Source organism: Procambarus clarkii, chromosome 59 (assembly GCF_040958095.1).
Source record: "Procambarus clarkii isolate CNS0578487 chromosome 59, FALCON_Pclarkii_2.0, whole genome shotgun sequence".
Lineage (NCBI taxonomy): Eukaryota > Metazoa > Arthropoda > Malacostraca > Decapoda > Cambaridae > Procambarus > Procambarus clarkii.
In genome coordinates this window covers 32,329,113-32,349,264 of record NC_091208.1, presented here as the reverse complement: position 1 = coordinate 32,349,264, position 20,152 = coordinate 32,329,113, and the positions used below count along the sequence as shown (strand labels likewise).

The window sequence follows — 20,152 nt, the reverse complement described above, 5'->3', positions numbered from 1 at the left end:
ATCACCGAGGAAGTACCTGAGGTGAGCTCCATCACCGAGGAAGTACCCGAGGTGAGCTCCATCACCGAGGAAGTACCTGAGGTGAGCTTCATCACCGAGGAAGTACCCGAGGTGAGCTCCATCACCGAGGAAGTACCTGAGGTGAGCTCCATCACCGAGGAAGTACCCGAGGTGAGCTCCATCACCGAGGAAGTACCTGAGGTGAGCTTCATCACAGAGGAAGTACCTCAGGTGAAGTACTCCAGTTGAGCTCCATCACCGAGGAAGTACCCGAGGTGAGCTCCATCACCGAGGAAGTACCCGAGGTGAGCTCCATCACCGTGGAAGTACCCCAGTTGAGCTCCATCACCGAGGAAGTACCTGAGGTGAGCTCCATCACCGAGGAGACGACTACGACGTGGTAGTCCCCCTCCCAGCGAGTCCCCCTCCCGGCGAGTCCCTCTCCCAGCGAGTCCCCCTCCTGGCGAGTCCCCCTCCCAGCGAGTCCCCCTCCCAGCGAGTCCCCCTCCCGGCGAGTCCCCCTCCCAGCGAGTCCCCCTCCCTGCGGGCTTCCCGACCGGCGGGCTTCCCGACCGGCGGGCTTCCCGACCGGCGGGCGTCCCGACCGGCGGGCGTCCCGACCGGCGGGCGTCCCGACCGGCGGGCGTCCCGGCCGGCGGGCGTCCCGACCGGCGGGCGTCCCGGCCGGCGGGCGTCCCGACCGGCGGGCGTCCCGACCGGCGGGCGTCCCGACCGGCGGGCGTCCCGACCGGCGGGCGTCCCGACCGGCGGGCTTCCCGACCGGCGGGCGTCCCGACCGGCGGGCGTCCCGACCGGCGGGCGTCCCGACCGGCGAGGGGGCCTCGCTGGGAGGGGGACTCGCTGGGAGGGGGACTCGCTGGGAGGGGGACTCGCCGGGAGGGGAACTCGCCGGGAGGGGAACTCGCCGGGAGGGGAACTCGCCGGGAGGGGAACTCGCCGGGAGGGGGACTCGTCGGGAAGGGAACTCGCCGGGAGGGGGACTCGTCGGGAGGGGGACTCGCAGGGAGGGGGTCTCGCCGGTCGGGTCGCTCACCGGTCGGGACGTATTTGATTTGAAGTATAGAGTATCATTCAAATAATTCATTACCAAAACCGCCACCAGTGGCGTCCTGGCCCATTGTCGGCCTGAGGTGACACCAATTTTGTCGGTTCGTGACCAGACCGACCACCAGTGGCGTCCGGTCTGGTCACTGGCGTCCGGTGATGAGCTCCATCACCGAGGAAGAACGTGAGGTGAGCTCCATCACCGAGGAAGAACGTGAGGTGAGCTCCATCACCGAGGAAGTACCCCAGGAGAGCTCTATCACCGAGGAAGAACGTGAGGTGAGCTCCATCACTGAGGAAGAACGTTAGGTGAGCTCCGTCACCGTGGAAGTACCTCAGGTGAGCTCCATCACCTAGGAAGAACGTGAGGTGAGCTCCATCACCGTGGAAGTACCCGAGGCGAGTTCCATCACCGAGTTTCAATGTTTTGTTTCATTATTTTTTTGTATCAAAATATAACTATGGAGAGGAGATATGGGAGGCCCAGCGATCAAGAAACTTTGCTGGGTGACTGGTTTGTGTCCGGGAATGGTCACATTGGGTCAGGTTCGAGCCCCATGCCACCCATTGGCGTGAAATGAGAAATAATCCTGATTTCCAATTGTCGGAAATCCGACACACAAGTTAACATACAACAGTTACCCCTTGAAGGCTTTAGAGAATGGGTGATTCCGTGACGGAATCTTCTCTTGCGGGGTCTTGTTTGAGCATTGTTAATAATAGTAAAGTGTTTCAGGTCAGAGCTGGTGATGAGTGGAGCTGTGTTCGCGCCTCCGTCAACACGTGAAGCACCAGAATGCCACGAAGACCTTCCAACAAGCAAAAAAATCAAAATAATTTAAAATATGAACACCGTGTAAATCACCGTGTAAATCATCGAGTAAATCACTGAGTGTCTCAATGATCCCGAACTGGCGGTTTCATCACCGTATGAAGTACGCTTGTTTTTCTTCGTTCATCAACATAACAGCTTTACAAATGAATAGAAACTCAAAGAGTTGGATTAAACTAAAGCCGATCGTGTCATCACGTGTAGCAGTAGCCGCCGTGTTCAGTGAGATTGTATCATGTCATCATGATACAATCATTGTATTGTATCATGATCAGACGTCATGATGCATGATACAGACATGATACATTGAATTCTATCATGTAGACGTCATGATTGTATCATATAATCATGATACAGATTCATGGAAGACACTCTAACCAGCAGGATTGAATTGATAAATAATTTAATTACATGTAATTTGTGAACTTCCTCGGTTCATCACCGAGGAAGTACCCGAGGTGGGCTCCATCACCGAGGAAGTACCCGAGGTGGGCTCCATTACCGAGGAAGTACCCGAGGTGGGCTCCATCACCGAGGAAGAACCCGAGGTGGGCTCCATCACCGGGGAAGAACCCGAGGTGGGCTCCATCCCCGAGGTGGGCTCCATCACCGAGGAAGAACCCGAGGTGGGCTCCATCACCGAGGAAGTACCCGAGGTGGGCTCCATCACCGAGGAAGTACCCGAGGTGGGACCCATCACCGAGGAAGTAGCCGAGGTGGGCTCCATCACCGAGGAAGAACCCGAGGTGGGCTCCATCGCCGAGGAAGAACCCGAGGTGGTCTCCATCACCGAGGAAGTAGCCGAGGTGGGCTCCATCACCGAGGAAGAACCCGAGGTGGGCTCCATCGCCGACAAAGAACCCGAGGTGGTCTCCATCACCGAGGAAGTACCCGAGGTGGGCTCCATCACCGAGGAAGTAGCCGAGGTGGTCTCCATCACCGAGGAAGAACCCGAGGTGGGCTCCATCGCCGAGGAAGAACCCGAGGTGGTCTCCATCACCGAGGAAGAACCCGAGGTGGGCTCCATCACCGAGGAAGAACCCGAGGTGGGCTCCATCGCCGAGGAAGAACCCGAGGTGGTTTCCATCACCGAGGAAGTAGCCGAGGTGGGCTCCATCACCGAGGAAGAACCCGAGGTGGGCTCCATCGCCGACAAAGAACCCGAGGTGGTCTCCATCACCGAGGAAGTACCCGAGGTGGGCTCCATCACCGAGGAAGTAGCCGAGGTGGTCTCCATCACCGAGGAAGAACCCGAGGTGGGCTCCATCACCGAGGAAGAACCCGAGGTGGGCTCCATCACCGAGGAAGTACCCGAGGTGGGCTCCATCACCGAGGAAGTACCCGAGGTGAGCTCCATCACCGAGGAAGTACCCGAGGTGTGCTCCATCACCGAGGAAGTACCCGAGGTGGGCTCCATCGCCGAGGAAGAACCCGAGGTGGGCTCCATCACCGAGGAAGAACCCGAGGTGGGCTCCACCGAGGAAGTACCCGAGGTGGGCTCCATCACCGAGGAAGTACCCGAGGTGGGCTCCATCACCGAGGAAGAACCCGAGGTGGGCTCCATCGCCGAGGAAGAACCCAAGGTGGGCTCCATCACCGAGGAAAAACCCGAGGTGGGCTCCATCACCGAGGAAGTACCCGAGGTGGGCTCCATCACCGAGTAAGTACCCGAGGTGGGCTCCATCACCGAGGAAGAACCCGAGGAGAGCTCCACCACCGAGGAAGAACCCGAGGTGGGCTCCATCACCGAGGAAGAACCCGAGGTGGGCTCCATCACCGAGGAAGAACCCGAGGTGGGCTCCGTTACCGAGGAAGTACCCGAGGTGGGCTCCGTCACCGAGGAAGTACCCGAGGTGAGCTCCATCACCAAGGAAGTACCCGAGGTGGGCTCCATCACCGAGGAAGTAGCCGAGGTGGGCTCCATCACTGAGGAAGTAGCCGAGGTGGGCTCCGTCACCGAGGAAGAACCCGAGGTGGGCTCCATCACCGAGGAAGAACCCGAGGTGGGCTCCATCACTGAGGAAGTACCCGAGGTGGGCTCCATCACCGAGGAAGTACCCGAGGTGGGCTCCGTACCCGAGCTGGGCTCCATCACCGAGGAAGTACCCGAGGTGGGCTCCATCACCGAGGAAGTACCCGAGGTGGGCTCCATCACCGAGGAAGTAGCCGAGGTGGGCTCCATCACCGAGGAAGAACCAGAGGTGGGCTCCATCGCCGAGGAAGAACCCGAGGTGGGCTCCATCACCGAGGAAGAACCCGAGGTGGGCTCCATCACCCAGGAAGAACCCGAGGTGGGCTCCATCACCGAGGAAGAACCCGAGGTGAGCTCCATCACCGAGGAAGTACCCGAGGTGAGCTCCATCACCGAGGAAGTACCCGAGGTGGGCTCCATCACCGAGGAAGTACCCGAGGTGAGCTCCATCACCGAGGAAGTACCCGAGGTGGGCTCCATCACCGAGGAAGTAGCCGAGGTGGGCTCCATCACCGAGGAAGTACCCGAGGTAGGCTCCGTCACCGAGGAAGTACCCGAGGTGGGCTCCGTCACCGAGGAAGTACCCGAGGTGAGCTCCATCACCGAGGAAGTACCCGAGGTGGGCTCCATCACCGAGGAAGTAGCCGAGGTGGGCTCCATCACCGAGGAAGTAGCCGAGGTGGGCTCCATCACCGAGGAAGAACCCGAGGTGGGCTCCATCACCGAGGAAGTACCCGAGGTGGGCTCCATCACCGAGGAAGTAGCCGAGGTGGGCTCCATCACCGAGGAAGTAGCCGAGGTGGGCTCCATCACCGAGGAAGAACCCGAGGTGGGCTCCATCACCGAGGAAGTACCCGAGGTGGGCTCCATCACCGAGGAAGTACCCGAGGTGGGCTCCATCACCGAGGAAGTACCCGAGGTGGGCTCCATCACTGAGGAAGTACCCGAGGTGGGCTCAATCACCGAGGAAGTACCCGAGGTGGGCTCCATCACCGAGGAAGTAGCCGAGGTGGGCTCCATCACCGAGGAAGAACCCGAGGTGGGCTCCATCGCCGAGGAAGAACTCGAGGTGGGCTCCATCACCGAGGAAGAACCCGAGGTGGGCTCCATCACTGAGGAAGAACCCGAGGTGGGCTCCATCACCGAGGAAGAACCCGAGGTGAGCTCCATCACCGAGGAAGTACCCGAGGTGAGCTCCATCACTGAGGAAGTACCCGAGGTGGGCTCCATCACCGAGGAAGTACCCGAGGTGAGCTCCATCACCGAGGAAGTACCCGAGGTGGGCTCCATCACCGAAGAAGTAGCCGAGGTGGGCTCCATCGCCGAGGAAGTAGCCGAGGTGGGCTCCATCACCGAGGAAGAACCCGAGGTGAGCTCCATCACCGAGGAAGAACCCGCGGTGGGCTCCATTACCGAGGAAGTAGCCGAGGTGGGCTCCATCACCGAGGAAGTAGCCTTGGTGGGCTCCATCACCGAGGAAGTAGCCGAGGTGGGCTCCATCACCGAGGAAGAACCCGAGGTGGTCTCCATCACCGAGGAAGAACCCGAGGTGGGCTCCATCACCGAGGAAGAACCCGAGGTGGGCTCCATCACCGAGGAAGTACCCGAGGTGGGCTCCATCACCGAGGAAGTACCCGAGGTGAGCTCCATCACCGAGGAAGTACCCGAGGTGTGCTCCATCACCGAGGAAGTACCCGAGGTGGGCTCCATCGCCGAGGAAGAACCCGAGGTGGGCTCCATCACCGAGGAAGAACCCGAGGTGGGCTCCATCACCGAGGAAGTACCCGAGGTGGGCTCCATCACCGAGGAAGTACCCGAGGTGGGCTCCATCACCGAGGAAGAACCCGAGGTGGGATCCATCGCCGAGGAAGAACCCAAGGTGGGCTCCATCACCGAGGAAAAACCCGAGGTGGGCTCCATCACCGAGGAAGTACCCGAGGTGGGCTCCATCACCGAGGAAGTACCCGAGGTGGGCTCCATCACCGAGGAAGTACCCGAGGTGGGCTCCATCACCGAGGAAGTACCCGAGGTGGGCTCCATCACCGAGGAAGTACCCGAGGTGGGCTCCATCACCGAGGAAGTAGCCGAGGTGGGCTCCATCACCGAGGAAGAACCCGAGGTGGGCTCCATCGCCGAGGAAGAACTCGAGGTGGGCTCCATCACCGAGGAAGAACCCGAGGTGGGCTCCATCACCGAGGAAGAACCCGAGGTGGGCTCCATCACTGAGGAAGAACCCGAGGTGGGCTCCATCACCGAGGAAGAACCCGAGGTGAGCTCCATCACCGAGGAAGTACCCGAGGTGAGCTCCATCACTGAGGAAGTACCCGAGGTGGGCTCCATCACCGAGGAAGTACCCGAGGTGAGCTCCATCAACGAGGAAGTACTTGAGGTGGGCTCCATCACCGAAGAAGTAGCCGAGGTGGGCTCCATCGCCGAGGAAGTAGCCGAGGTGGGCTCCATCACCGAGGAAGAACCCGAGGTGAGCTCCATCACCGAGGAAGAACCCGAGGTGGGCTCCATTACCGAGGAAGTAGCCGAGGTGGGCTCCATCACCGAGGAAGTAGCCTTGGTGGGCTCCATCACCGAGGAAGAACCCGAGGTGGGCTCCATCGCCGAGGAAGAACCCGAGGTGGGCTCCATCACCGAGGAAGAACCCGAGGTGGGCTCCATCACCGAGGAAGAACCCGAGGTGGGCTCCATCACCGAGGAAGTACCCGAGGTGGGCTCCATCACCGAGGAAGTACCCGAGGTGGGCTCCATCACCGAGGAAGTACCCGAGGTGGGCTCCATCACCGAGGAAGTACCCGAGGTGGGCTCCATCGCCGAGGAAGAACCCGAGGTGGGCTCCATCACCGAGGAAGAACCCGAGGTGGGCTCCATCACCGAGGAAGTACCCGAGGTGGGCTCCATCACCGAGGAAGTACCCGAGGTGGGCTCCATCACCGAGGAAGAACCCGAGGTGGGCTCCATCGCCGAGTAAGAACCCCAGGTGGGCTCCATCACCGAGGAAAAACCCGAGATGGGCTCCATCACCGAGGAAGTACCCGAGGTGGGCTCCATCACCGAGGAAGTACCCGAGGTGGGCTCCATCACCGAGGAAGTACCCGAGGTGGGCTCCATCACCGAGGAAGTATCCGAGGTAGTCTCCGTCACCGAGGAAGTACCCGAGGTGGGCTCCGTCACCGAGGAAGTACCCGAGGTGAGCTCCATCACCGAGGAAGTACCCGAGGTGGGCTCCATCACCGAGGAAGTAGCCGAGGTGGGCTCCATCACCGAGGAAGTAGCCAAGGTGGGCTCCATCACCGAGGAAGAACCCGAGGTGGGCTCCATCGCCGAGGAAGAACCCGAGGTGGGCTCCATCACCGAGGAAGAACCCGAGGTGGGCTCCATCACCGAGGAAGAACCCGAGGTGGGCTCCATCACCGAGGAAGTACCCGAGGTGGGCTCCATCACCGAGGAAGTACCCGAGGTGTGCTCCATCACCGAGGAAGTACCCGAGGTGGGCTCCATCACCGAGGAAGAACCCGAGGTGAGCTCCATCACCGAGGAAGAACCCGAGGTGGGCTCCATCACCGAGGAAGAACCCGAGGTGGGCTCCATCACCGAGGAAGTACCCGAGGTGGGCTCCGTCACCGAGGAAGTACCCGAGGTGGGCTCCGTCACCGAGGAAGTACCCGAGGTGAGCTCCATCACCGAGGAAGTACCCGAGGTGGGCTCCATCACCGAGGAAGTAGCCGAGGTGGGCTCCATCACCGAGGAAGTAGCCGAGGTGGGCTCCATCACCGAGGAAGAACCCGAGGTGGGCTCCATCACCGAGGAAGTACCCGAGGTGGGCTCCATCACCGAGGAAGTACCCGAGGTGGGCTCCATCACCGAGGAAGTACCCGAGGTGGGCTCCATCACCGAGGAAGTACCCGAGGTGGGCTCCATCACCGAGGAAGTACCCGAGGTGGGCTCCATCACCGAGGAAGTAGCCGAGGTGGGCTCCATCACCGAGGAAGAACCCGAGGTGGGCTCCATCGCCGAGGAAGAACCCGAGGTGGGCTCCATCACCGAGGAAGAACCCGAGGTGGGCTCCATCACCCAGGAAGAACCCGAGATGGGCTCCATCACCGAGGAAGAACCCGAGGTGAGCTCCATCACCGAGGAAGTACCCGAGGTGAGCTCCATCACCGAGGAAGTACCCGAGGTGGGCTCCATCACCGAGGAAGTACCCGAGGTGAGCTCCATCACCGAGGAAGTACCCGAGGTGGGCTCCATCACCGAGGAAGTAGCCGAGGTGGGCTCCATCACCGAGGAAGTACCCGAGGTAGTCTCCGTCACCGAGGAAGTACCCGAGGTGGGCTCCGTCACCGAGGAAGTACCCGAGGTGAGCTCCATCACCGAAGAAGTACCCGAGGTGGGCTCCATCACCGAGGAAGTAGCCGAGGTGGGCTCCATCACCGAGGAAGTAGCCAAGGTGGGCTCCATCACCGAGGAAGAACCCGAGGTGGGCTCCATCACCGAGGAAGTTCCCGAGGTGGGCTCCATCACCGAGGAAGTAGCCGAGGTGGACTCTATCACCGAGGAAGTAGCCGAGGTGGGTTCCATCACCGAGGAAGAACCCGAGGTGGGCTCCATCACCGAGGAAGTACCCGAGGTGAGCTCCATCGCCGAGGAAGAACCCGAGGTGGGCTCCATCACCGAGGAAGAACCCGAGGTGGGCTCCATCACCGAGGAAGTACCCGAGGTGGGCTCCATCACCGAGGAAGTACCCGAGGTGGGCTCCATCACCGAGGAAGTACCCGAGGTGAGCTCCATCACCGAGGAAGTACCCGAGGTGAGCTCCATCACCGAGGAAGTACCCGAGGTGGGCTCCATCACCGAGGAAGTACCCGAGGTGGGCTCCATCACCGAGGAAGTACCCGAGGTGGGCTCCATCACCGAGGAAGTACCCGAGGTGGACTCCATCACCGAGGAAGTACCCGAGGTGAGGTCCATCACCGAGGAAGTACCCGAGGTGGGCTCCATCACCGAGGAAGAACCCGAGGTGGGCTCCATCGCCGAGTAAGAACCCCAGGTGGGCTCCATCACCGAGGAAAAACCCGAGATGGGCTCCATCACCGAGGAAGTACCCGAGGTGGGCTCCATCACCGAGGAAGTACCCGAGGTGGGCTCCATCACCGAGGAAGTACCCGAGGTGGGCTCCATCACCGAGGAAGTATCCGAGGTAGTCTCCGTCACCGAGGAAGTACCCGAGGTGGGCTCCGTCACCGAGGAAGTACCCGAGGTGAGCTCCATCACCGAGGAAGTACCCGAGGTGGGCTCCATCACCGAGGAAGTAGCCGAGGTGGGCTCCATCACCGAGGAAGTAGCCAAGGTGGGCTCCATCACCGAGGAAGAACCCGAGGTGGGCTCCATCGCCGAGGAAGAACCCGAGGTGGGCTCCATCACCGAGGAAGAACCCGAGGTGGGCTCCATCACCGAGGAAGAACCCGAGGTGGGCTCCATCACCGAGGAAGTACCCGAGGTGGGCTCCATCACCGAGGAAGTACCCGAGGTGTGCTCCATCACCGAGGAAATACCCGAGGTGGGCTCCATCACCGAGGAAGAACCCGAGGTGAGCTCCATCACCGAGGAAGAACCCGAGGTGGGCTCCATCACCGAGGAAGAACCCGAGGTGGGCTCCATCACCGAGGAAGTACCCGAGGTGGGCTCCGTCACCGAGGAAGTACCCGAGGTGGGCTCCGTCACCGAGGAAGTACCCGAGGTGAGCTCCATCACCGAGGAAGTACCCGAGGTGGGCTCCATCACCGAGGAAGTAGCCGAGGTGGGCTCCATCACCGAGGAAGTAGCCGAGGTGGGCTCCATCACCGAGGAAGAACCCGAGGTGGGCTCCATCACCGAGGAAGTACCCGAGGTGGGCTCCATCACCGAGGAAGTACCCGAGGTGGGCTCCATCACCGAGGAAGTACCCGAGGTGGGCTCCATCACCGAGGAAGTACCCGAGGTGGGCTCCATCACCGAGGAAGTACCCGAGGTGGGCTCCATCACCGAGGAAGTAGCCGAGGTGGGCTCCATCACCGAGGAAGAACCCGAGGTGGGCTCCATCGCCGAGGAAGAACCCGAGGTTGGCTCCATCACCGAGGAAGAACCCGAGGTGGGCTCCATCACCCAGGAAGAACCCGAGATGGGCTCCATCACCGAGGAAGAACCCGAGGTGAGCTCCATCAGCGAGGAAGTACCCGAGGTGAGCTCCATCACCGAGGAAGTACCCGAGGTGGGCTCCATCACCGAGGAAGTACCCGAGGTGAGCTCCATCACCGAGGAAGTACCCGAGGTGGGCTCCATCACCGAGGAAGTAGCCGAGGTGGGCTCCATCACCGAGGAAGTACCCGAGGTAGTCTCCGTCACCGAGGAAGTACCCGAGGTGGGCTCCGTCACCGAGGAAGTACCCGAGGTGAGCTCCATCACCGAAGAAGTACCCGAGGTGGGCTCCATCACCGAGGAAGTAGCCGAGGTGGGCTCCATCACCGAGGAAGTAGCCAAGGTGGGCTCCATCACCGAGGAAGAACCCGAGGTGGGCTCCATCACCGAGGAAGTTCCCGAGGTGGGCTCCATCACCGAGGAAGTAGCCGAGGTGGACTCTATCACCGAGGAAGTAGCCGAGGTGGGTTCCATCACCGAGGAAGAACCCGAGGTGGGCTCCATCACCGAGGAAGTACCCGAGGTGAGCTCCATCGCCGAGGAAGAACCCGAGGTGGGCTCCATCACCGAGGAAGAACCCGAGGTGGGCTCCATCACCGAGGAAGTACCCGAGGTGGGCTCCATCACCGAGGAAGTACCCGAGGTGGGCTCCATCACCGAGGAAGTACCCGAGGTGAGCTCCATCACCGAGGAAGTACCCGAGGTGAGCTCCATCACCGAGGAAGTACCCGAGGTGGGCTCCATCACCGAGGAAGTACCCGAGGTGGGCTCCATCACCGAGGAAGTACCCGAGGTGGGCTCCATCACCGAGGAAGTACCCGAGGTGGACTCCATCACCGAGGAAGTACCCGAGGTGAGGTCCATCACCGAGGAAGTACCCGAGATGAGGTCCATCACCGAGGAAGAACCCGAGGTGGGCTCCATCACCGAGGAAGTACCCGAGGTGGGCTCCTTCACCGAGGAAGTATCCGGGGTGAGCTCCATCACCGAGGAAGTACCCGAGGTGAGCTCCATCACCGAGGAAGTACTTGAGGTGAGCTCCATCACCGAGGAAGAACCCGAGGTGGGCTCCATCACCGAGGAAGTACCCGAGGTGGGCTCCATCACCGAGGAAGTACCCGAGGTGAGCTCCATCACCGAGGAAGTACCCGAGGTGAGCTCTATCACCGAGGAAGTACCCGAGGTGAGGTCCATCACCGAGGAAGAACCCGAGGTGGGCTCCTTCACCGAGGAAGTACCCGAGGTGGGCTCCATCACCGAGGAAGTACCCGAGGTGGGCTCCATCCCCGAGGAAGTACCCGAGGTGGGCTCCATTACCGAGGAAGTAGCCGAGGTGGGCTCCATCACCGAAGAAGTACCCGAGGACGTGGGCTCCATCACCGAGGAAGAACCCGAGGTGGGCTCCATCACCGAGGAAGTACCCGAGGTGGGCTCCATTACCGAGGAAGTAGCCGAGGTGGGCTCCATCACCGAGGAAGAACCCGAGGTGGGCTCCATCACCGAGGAAGTACCAGAGGTGAGCTCCATCGCCGAGGAAGAACCCGAGGTGGGCTCCATCACCGAGGAAGACCCCGAGGTGGGCTCCATCACCGAGGAAGAACCCGAGGTGGGCTCCATCACCGAGGAAGTACCCGAGGAGGGCTCCGTACCCGAGGTGGGCTCCATCACCGAGGAAGAACCCGAGGTGGGCTCCATCACCGAGGAAGTACCCGAGGTGGGCTCCATCACCGAGGAAGTACCCGAGGTGGGCTCCATCACCGAGGAAGAACCCGAGGTGGGATCCATCACCGAGGAAGAACCCGAGGTGGGCTCCATCACCGAGGAAGTACCCGAGTTGGGCTCCATCACTGAGGAAGTACCCGAGGTGGGCTCCATCACCGAGGAAGTAGCCGAGGTGGCCTCCATCACCGAGGAAGAACCCGAGGTTGGCTCCATCACCGAGGAAGAACCCGAGGTGGGCTCCATCACCGAGGAAGAACCCGAGGTGGGCTCCATCACTGAGGAAGAACCCGAGGTGGGCTCCATCACCGAGGAAGTACCCGAGGTGGGCTTCATCACCGAGGAAGAACCCGAGGTGGGCTCCATCGCCGAGGAAGAACCCGAGGTGGGCTCCATCACCGAGGAAGAACCCGAGGTGGGCTCCATCACCGAGGAAGAACCCGAGGAGGGCTCCATCACCGAGGAAGAACCCGAGGTGGGCTCCATCACCGAGGAAGTACCCGAGGTGAGCTTCATCACCGAGGAAGTACCCGAGGTGGGCTCAATAACCGAGGAAGAACCCGAGGTGGGCTCCATCACCGAGGAAGAACCCGAGGTGGGCTCCATCACCCAGGAAGTTCCCGAGGTAGGCACCATCACCGAGGAAGTACCCGAGGTGAGCTACATCACCGAGGAAGAACCCGAGGTGAGCTCCATCACCGAGGAAGTACCCGAGGTGGGCTCCATCACCGAGGAAGAACCCGAGGTGGCGTCCATCACCGAGGAAGAACCCGAGGTGGGCTCCATCACCGAAGAAGAACCCGTGGTGGGCTCCATCACCCAGGAAGTACCCGAGGTAGGCTCCATCACCGAGGAAGTACCCGAGGTGAGCTACATCACCGAGGAAGAACCCGAGGTGAGCTCCATCACCGAGGAAGTACCCGAGGTGGGCTCCATCACCGAGGAAGAACCCGAGGTGGCGTCCATCACCGAGGAAGTACCCGAGGTGGGCTCCATCACCGAGGAAGAACCCGAGGTGGCGTCCATCACCGAGGAAGAACCCGAGGTGGGCTCCATCGCCGAGGAAGAACCCGAGGTGGGCTCCATCACCGAGGAAGAAGCAGAGGTGAGCTCCATCACCGAGGAAGAACCCGAGGTGGGCTCCATCACCGAGGAAGTACCCGAGGTGGGCTCCATCACCGAGGAAGAACCCGAGGTGAGCTCCATCACCGAGGAAGAACCCGAGGTGGGCTCCATCACCGAGGAAGTACCCCAGGTGAGCTCCATCACCGAGGAAGAACGTGAGGTGAGTTCCATCACCGTGGAAGTACCCCAGGTGAGCTCCATCACCGAGGAAGTACCCGAGGTGGGCTCCATCACCGAGGAAGTACCCGAGGTGGGCTCCATCACCGAGGAAGAACCCGAGGTGGGCTCCATCACCGAGGAAGTACCCGAGGTGGGCTCCATCACCGAGGAAGTACCCGAGGTGGGCTCCATCACCGAGGAAGTACCCGAGGTGAGCTCCATCACCGAGGAAGTACCCGAGGTGGGCTCCATCACCGAGGAAGTACCCGAGGTGGGCTCCATCACCGAGGAAGAACCCGAGGTGGGCTCCATCACCGAGGAAGTACCCGAGGTGGGCTCCATCACCGAGGAAGTACCCGAGGTGGGCTCCATCACCGAGGAAGTACCCGAGGTGGGCTCCATCACCGAGGAAGTACCCGAGGTGGGCTCCATCACCGAGGAAGAACCCGAGGTGGGCTCCATCACCGAGGAAGATCCCGAGGTGGGCTCCATCACCGAGGAAGTACCCGAGGTGGGCTCCATCACCGAGGAAGTACCCGAGGTGGGCTCCATCACCGAAGAAGTACCCGAGGTGGGCTCCATCACCGAGGAAGTACCCGAGGTGGGCTCCATCACCGAGGAAGAACCCGAGGTGGGCTCCATCACCGAGGAAGTTCCCGAGGTGGGCTCCATCACCGAGGAAGAACCCGAGGTGGGCTCCATCACCGAGGAAGAACCCGAGGTGGGCTCCATCACCGAGGAAGTACCCGAGGTGGGCTCCATCACCGAGGAAGTACCCGAGGTGTGCTCCATCACCGAGGAAGTACCCGAGGTGGGCTCCATCACCGAGGAAGAACCCGAGGTGAGCTCCATCACCGAGGAAGAACCCGAGGTGGGCTCCATCACCGAGGAAGAACCCGAGGTGGGCTCCATCACCGAGGAAGTACCCGAGGTGGGCTCCGTCACCGAGGAAGTACCCGAGGTGGGCTCCGTCACCGAGGAAGTACCCGAGGTGAGCTCCATCACCGAGGAAGTACCCGAGGTGGGCTCCATCACCGAGGAAGTAGCCGAGGTGGGCTCCATCACCGAGGAAGTAGCCGAGGTGGGCTCCATCACCGAGGAAGAACCCGAGGTGGGCTCCATCACCGAGGAAGTACCCGAGGTGGGCTCCATCACCGAGGAAGTACCCGAGGTGGGCTCCATCACCGAGGAAGTACCCGAGGTGGGCTCCATCACCGAGGAAGTACCCGAGGTGGGCTCCATCACCGAGGAAGTACCCGAGGTGGGCTCCATCACCGAGGAAGTAGCCGAGGTGGGCTCCATCACCGAGGAAGAACCCGAGGTGGGCTCCATCGCCGAGGAAGAACCCGAGGTGGGCTCCATCACCGAGGAAGAACCCGAGGTGGGCTCCATCACCCAGGAAGAACCCGAGATGGGCTCCATCACCGAGGAAGAACCCGAGGTGAGCTCCATCACCGAGGAAGTACCCGAGGTGAGCTCCATCACCGAGGAAGTACCCGAGGTGGGCTCCATCACCGAGGAAGTACCCGAGGTGAGCTCCATCACCGAGGAAGTACCCGAGGTGGGCTCCATCACCGAGGAAGTAGCCGAGGTGGGCTCCATCACCGAGGAAGTACCCGAGGTATAGTCTCCGTCACCGAGGAAGTACCCGAGGTGGGCTCCGTCACCGAGGAAGTACCCGAGGTGAGCTCCATCACCGAAGAAGTACCCGAGGTGGGCTCCATCACCGAGGAAGTAGCCGAGGTGGGCTCCATCACCGAGGAAGTAGCCAAGGTGGGCTCCATCACCGAGGAAGAACCCGAGGTGGGCTCCATCACCGAGGAAGTTCCCGAGGTGGGCTCCATCACCGAGGAAGTAGCCGAGGTGGACTCTATCACCGAGGAAGTAGCCGAGGTGGGTTCCATCACCGAGGAAGAACCCGAGGTGGGCTCCATCACCGAGGAAGTACCCGAGGTGAGCTCCATCGCCGAGGAAGAACCCGAGGTGGGCTCCATCACCGAGGAAGAACCCGAGGTGGGCTCCATCACCGAGGAAGTACCCGAGGTGGGCTCCATCACCGAGGAAGTACCCGAGGTGGGCTCCATCACCGAGGAAGTACCCGAGGTGAGCTCCATCACCGAGGAAGTACCCGAGGTGAGCTCCATCACCGAGGAAGTACCCGAGGTGGGCTCCATCACCGAGGAAGTACCCGAGGTGGGCTCCATCACCGAGGAAGTACCCGAGGTGGGCTCCATCACCGAGGAAGTACCCGAGGTGGACTCCATCACCGAGGAAGTACCCGAGGTGAGGTCCATCACCGAGGAAGTACCCGAGATGAGGTCCATCACCGAGGAAGAACCCGAGGTGGGCTCCATCACCGAGGAAGTACCCGAGGTGGGCTCCTTCACCGAGGAAGTATCCGGGGTGAGCTCCATCACCGAGGAAGTACCCGAGGTGAGCTCCATCACCGAGGAAGTACCCGAGGTGAGCTCCATCACCGAGGAAGAACCCGAGGTGGGCTCCATCACCGAGGAAGTACCCGAGGTGGGCTCCATCACCGAGGAAGTACCCGAGGTGAGCTCCATCACCGAGGAAGTACCCGAGGTGAGCTCTATCACCGAGGAAGTACCCGAGGTGAGGTCCATCACCGAGGAAGAACCCGAGGTGGGCTCCTTCACCGAGGAAGTACCCGAGGTGGGCTCCATCACCGAGGAAGTACCCGAGGTGGGCTCCATCCCCGAGGAAGTACCCGAGGTGGGCTCCATTACCGAGGAAGTAGCCGAGGTGGGCTCCATCACCGAAGAAGTACCCGAGGACGTGGGCTCCATCACCGAGGAAGAACCCGAGGTGGGCTCCATCACCGAGGAAGTACCCGAGGTGGGCTCCATTACCGAGGAAGTAGCCGAGGTGGGCTCCATCACCGAGGAAGAACCCGAGGTGGGCTCCATCACCGAGGAAGTACCAGAGGTGAGCTCCATCGCCGAGGAAGAACCCGAGGTGGGCTCCATCACCGAGGAAGACCCCGAGGTGGGCTCCATCACCGAGGAAGAACCCGAGGTGGGCTCCATCACCGAGGAAGTACCCGAGGAGGGCTCCGTACCCGAGGTGGGCTCCATCACCGAGGAAGAACCCGAGGTGGGCTCCATCACCGAGGAAGTACCCGAGGTGGGCTCCATCACCGAGGAAGTACCCGAGGTGGGCTCCATCACCGAGGAAGAACCCGAGGTGGGATCCATCACCGAGGAAGAACCCGAGGTGGGCTCCATCACCGAGGAAGTACCCGAGTTGGGCTCCATCACTGAGGAAGTACCCGAGGTGGCCTCCATCACCGAGGAAGTAGCCGAGGTGGCCTCCATCACCGAGGAAGAACCCGAGGTGGGCTCCATCACCGAGGAAGAACCCGAGGTGGGCTCCATCAACGAGGAAGAACCCGAGGTGGGCTCCATCACTGAGGAAGAACCCGAGGTGGGCTCCATCACCGAGGAAGTACCCGAGGTGGGCTTCATCACCGAGGAAGAACCCGAGGTGGGCTCCATCGCCGAGGAAGAACCCGAGGTGGGCTCCATCACCGAGGAAGAACCCGAGGAGGGCTCCATCACCGAGGAAGAACCCGAGGTGGGCTCCATCACCGAGGAAGTACCCGAGGTGAGCTCCATCACCGAGGAAGTACCCGAGGTGGGCTCAATAACCGAGGAAGAACCCGAGGTGGGCTCCATCACCGAGGAAGAACCCGAGGTGGGCTCCATCACCCAGGAAGTTCCCGAGGTAGGCACCATCACCGAGGAAGTACCCGAGGTGAGCTACATCACCGAGGAAGAACCCGAGGTGAGCTCCATCACCGAGGAAGTACCCGAGGTGGGCTCCATCACCGAGGAAGAACCCGAGGTGGCGTCCATCACCGAGGAAGAACCCGAGGTGGGCTCCATCACCGAAGAAGAACCCGTGGTGGGCTCCATCACCCAGGAAGTACCCGAGGTAGACTCCATCACCGAGGAAGTACCCGAGGTGAGCTACATCACCGAGGAAGAACCCGAGATGAGCTCCATCACCGAGGAAGTACCCGAGGTGGGCTCCATCACCGAGGAAGAACCCGAGGTGGCGTCCATCACCGAGGAAGTACCCGAGGTGGGCTCCATCACCGAGGAAGAACCCGAGGTGGCGTCCATCACCGAGGAAGAACCCGAGGTGGGCTCCATCGCCGAGGAAGAACCCGAGGTGGGCTCCATCACCGAGGAAGAAGCAGAGGTGAGCTCCATCACCGAGGAAGAACCCGAGGTGGGCTCCATCACCGAGGAAGTACCCGAGGTGGGCTCCATCACCGAGGAAGAACCCGAGGTGAGCTCCATCACCGAGGAAGAACCCGAGGTGGGCTCCATCACCGAGGAAGTACCCCAGGTGAGCTCCATCACCGAGGAAGAACGTGAGGTGAGTTCCATCACCGTGGAAGTACCCCAGGTGAGCTCCATCACCGAGGAAGTACCCGAGGTGGGCTCCATCACCGAGGAAGTACCCGAGGTGGGCTCCATCACCGAGGAAGAACCCGAGGTGGGCTCCATCACCGAGGAAGTACCCGAGGTGGGCTCCATCACCGAGGAAGTACCCGAGGTGGGCTCCATCACCGAGGAAGTACCCGAGGTGAGCTCCATCACCGAGGAAGTACCCGAGGTGGGCTCCATCACCGAGGAAGTACCCGAGGTGGGCTCCATCACCGAGGAAGAACCCGAGGTGGGCTCCATCACCGAGGAAGTACCCGAGGTGGGCTCCATCACCGAGGAAGTACCCGAGGTGGGCTCCATCACCGAGGAAGTACCCGAGGTGGGCTCCATCACCGAGGAAGTACCCGAGGTGGGCTCCATCACCGAGGAAGAACCCGAGGTGGGCTCCATCACCGAGGAAGATCCCGAGGTGGGCTCCATCACCGAGGAAGTACCCGAGGTGGGCTCCATCACCGAGGAAGTACCCGAGGTGGGCTCCATCACCGAAGAAGTACCCGAGGTGGGCTCCATCACCGAGGAAGTACCCGAGGTGGGCTCCATCACCGAGGAAGAACCCGAGGTGGGCTCCATCACCGAGGAAGTTCCCGAGGTGGGCTCCATCACCGAGGAAGTATCCGAGGTGGGCTCCATCACCGAGGAGGAACCCGAGGTGGGCTCCATCACCGAAGAAGTACCCGAGGTGGGCTCCATCACCGAGGAAGAACCCGAGGTGGGCTCCATCACCGAGGAAGTACCCGAGGTGAGCTCCATCACCGAGGAAGTACCCGAGGTGGGCTCCATCACCGAGGAAGTACCCGAGGTGAGCTCCATCACCGAGGAAGTACCCGAGGTGGGCTCCATCACCGAGGAAGAACCCGAGGTGGGCTCCATCACCGAGGAAGTACCCGAGGTGAGCTCCATCACCGAGGAAGTACCTCCGGTGAGCTCCATCACCGAGGAAGTACCTCCGGTGAGCTCCATCACCGAGGAAGTACCTCCGGTGAGCTCCATCACCGAGGAAGAACGTGAGGTGATCTCCATCACCGTGGTAGTACCCCATGTGAGCTCCATCACCGTGGAAGTACGCCAGGTGAGCTCCATCACCGAGGAAGAACGTGAGGTGAGCTCCATCACCGTGGAAGTACGCCAGGTGAGCTCCATCACCGAGGAAGAACGTGAGGTGAGCTCCATCACCGTGGAAGTACCCCAGGTGAGCTCCATCACCGAGGAAGAACGTGAGGTGAGCTCCATCACCGTGGAAGTACCCCAGGTGAGCTCCATCACCGAGGAAGTACCTGAGGTTAGCTTCATCACCGAGGAAGTACCCGGGGTGACCTGCATCACCGAGGAAGTACCTGAGGTGAGCTTCATCACCGAGGAAGTACCCGGGGTGACCTGCCTCACTGAGGAAGTACCTGAGGTGAGCTTCATCACCGAGGAAGTACCTGAGGTGAGCTTCTTCACCGAGGAAGTACCCGGGGTGACCTGCATCACCGAGGAAGTACCTGAGGTGAGCTGTATCACCAAGGAAGTACCCGAGGTGACCTGCATCACCGAGGAAGTACCTGAGGTGAGCTCCATCACCGTGGAAGTACCCCAGGTGAGCTCCATCACCGAGAAAGTACCTGAGGTGAGCTTCATCACCGAGGAAGTACCCGGGGTGACCTGCATCACCGAGGAAGTACCTGAGGTGAGCTTCATCACCGAGGAAGTACCCGGGGTGACCTGCCTCACTGAGGAAGTACCTGAGGTGAGCTTCATCACCGAGGAAGTACCTGAGGTGAGCTTCTTCACCGAGGAAGTACCCGGGGTGACCTGCATCACCGAGGAAGTACCTGATGTGAGCTTTATCACCGAGGAAGTACCCGAGGTGACCTGCATCACCGAGGAAGTACCTGAGGTGAGCTTCATCACCGAGGAAGTACCCGAGGTGAGCTCCATCACCGAGGAAGTACCCGTGGTGAGCTGCATCACCGAGGAAGTACCTCAGGTGAAGTACTCCAGGTGAGCTCCATCACCGAGGAAGTACCCCAGGTGAGCTCCCTCACCGAGGAAGTACCCCAGGTGAGCTCCATCACCGAGAAAGTACCCCAGGTGAGCTCCATCACAGAGAAAGTACCCCAGGTGAGCTCCATCACCGAGGAAGTACCCCAGGTGAGCTCCATCACCGAGGAAGTACAGGAGGTGAGCTCCATTACCGAGGAAGTACCCCAGGTGAGCTCCATTACCGTGGAAGTACCCGAGGTGAGCTCAATCACCGTGGAAGTACCCCAGTTGAGCTCCATCACCGAGGAAGTACCTGAGGTGAGCTCCATCACCGAGGAGACGACTACGACCTGGTAGTCCCCCTCCCAGCGCGTCCCCCTCCCGGCGTGTCCCTGTCCCAGCGAGTTTCCCTCCCAGCGAGTCCCCCTCCCGGCGAGTCCCTCTCCCAGCGAGTTCCCCTCCCAGCGAGTTCCCCTCCCGGCGAGTCCCCCTCCCAGCGAGTCCCTCTCCCAGCGAGACCCCCTCCCAGCGAGTCCCCCTCCCAGCGAGTTCCCCTCCCAGCGAGTCCCCCTCCCAGCGAGTTCCCCTTCCAGCGAGTTCCCCTCCCGGCGAGTCCCCCTCCCAGCTAGTCCCCCTTCCAGCGAGTTCCCCTCC

At 61.5% G+C, this 20,152-nt stretch overlaps 4 protein-coding genes across 4 annotated transcripts; all 4 read left to right on the top strand.

Annotated features, from left to right (window-relative positions):
- The first annotated feature begins 1,224 nt into the window (after nt 1–1,224).
- On the top strand, nt 1,225–6,849 carry LOC138353796 (uncharacterized). The gene is made up of 5 exons (XM_069307204.1): nt 1,225–1,344; nt 3,919–4,038; nt 5,197–5,349; nt 6,187–6,318; nt 6,787–6,849. Exons 1-5 carry the CDS (start codon nt 1,225–1,227, stop codon nt 6,847–6,849), a joined length of 588 nt encoding a protein of 195 aa, XP_069163305.1.
- A 39-nt stretch (nt 6,850–6,888) lies between these two features.
- On the top strand, nt 6,889–8,919 carry LOC138353795 (uncharacterized). Its single transcript, XM_069307203.1, has 3 exons — nt 6,889–7,068; nt 7,897–8,028; nt 8,857–8,919. Exons 1-3 carry the CDS (start codon nt 6,889–6,891, stop codon nt 8,917–8,919), a joined length of 375 nt encoding a protein of 124 aa, XP_069163304.1.
- Nucleotides 8,920–8,958: 39 nt separating this feature from the next.
- On the top strand, nt 8,959–14,685 carry LOC138353794 (fap1 adhesin-like). The gene is made up of 9 exons (XM_069307201.1): nt 8,959–9,138; nt 9,967–10,098; nt 10,957–11,088; nt 11,347–11,481; nt 11,818–11,949; nt 12,328–12,459; nt 12,508–12,639; nt 14,398–14,529; nt 14,638–14,685. The coding sequence occupies exons 1-9, from the start codon at nt 8,959–8,961 to the stop codon at nt 14,683–14,685; spliced, it is 1,155 nt and encodes a 384-aa protein (XP_069163302.1).
- Nucleotides 14,686–15,371: 686 nt separating this feature from the next.
- LOC138353793 (aggrecan core protein-like) lies at nt 15,372–19,855 on the top strand. The gene is made up of 9 exons (XM_069307200.1): nt 15,372–15,521; nt 15,780–15,914; nt 16,251–16,382; nt 16,731–16,862; nt 16,911–17,042; nt 18,501–18,632; nt 18,831–19,082; nt 19,161–19,502; nt 19,637–19,855. The coding sequence occupies exons 1-9, from the start codon at nt 15,372–15,374 to the stop codon at nt 19,853–19,855; spliced, it is 1,626 nt and encodes a 541-aa protein (XP_069163301.1).
- The last annotated feature ends 297 nt before the right edge of the window (nt 19,856–20,152 follow it).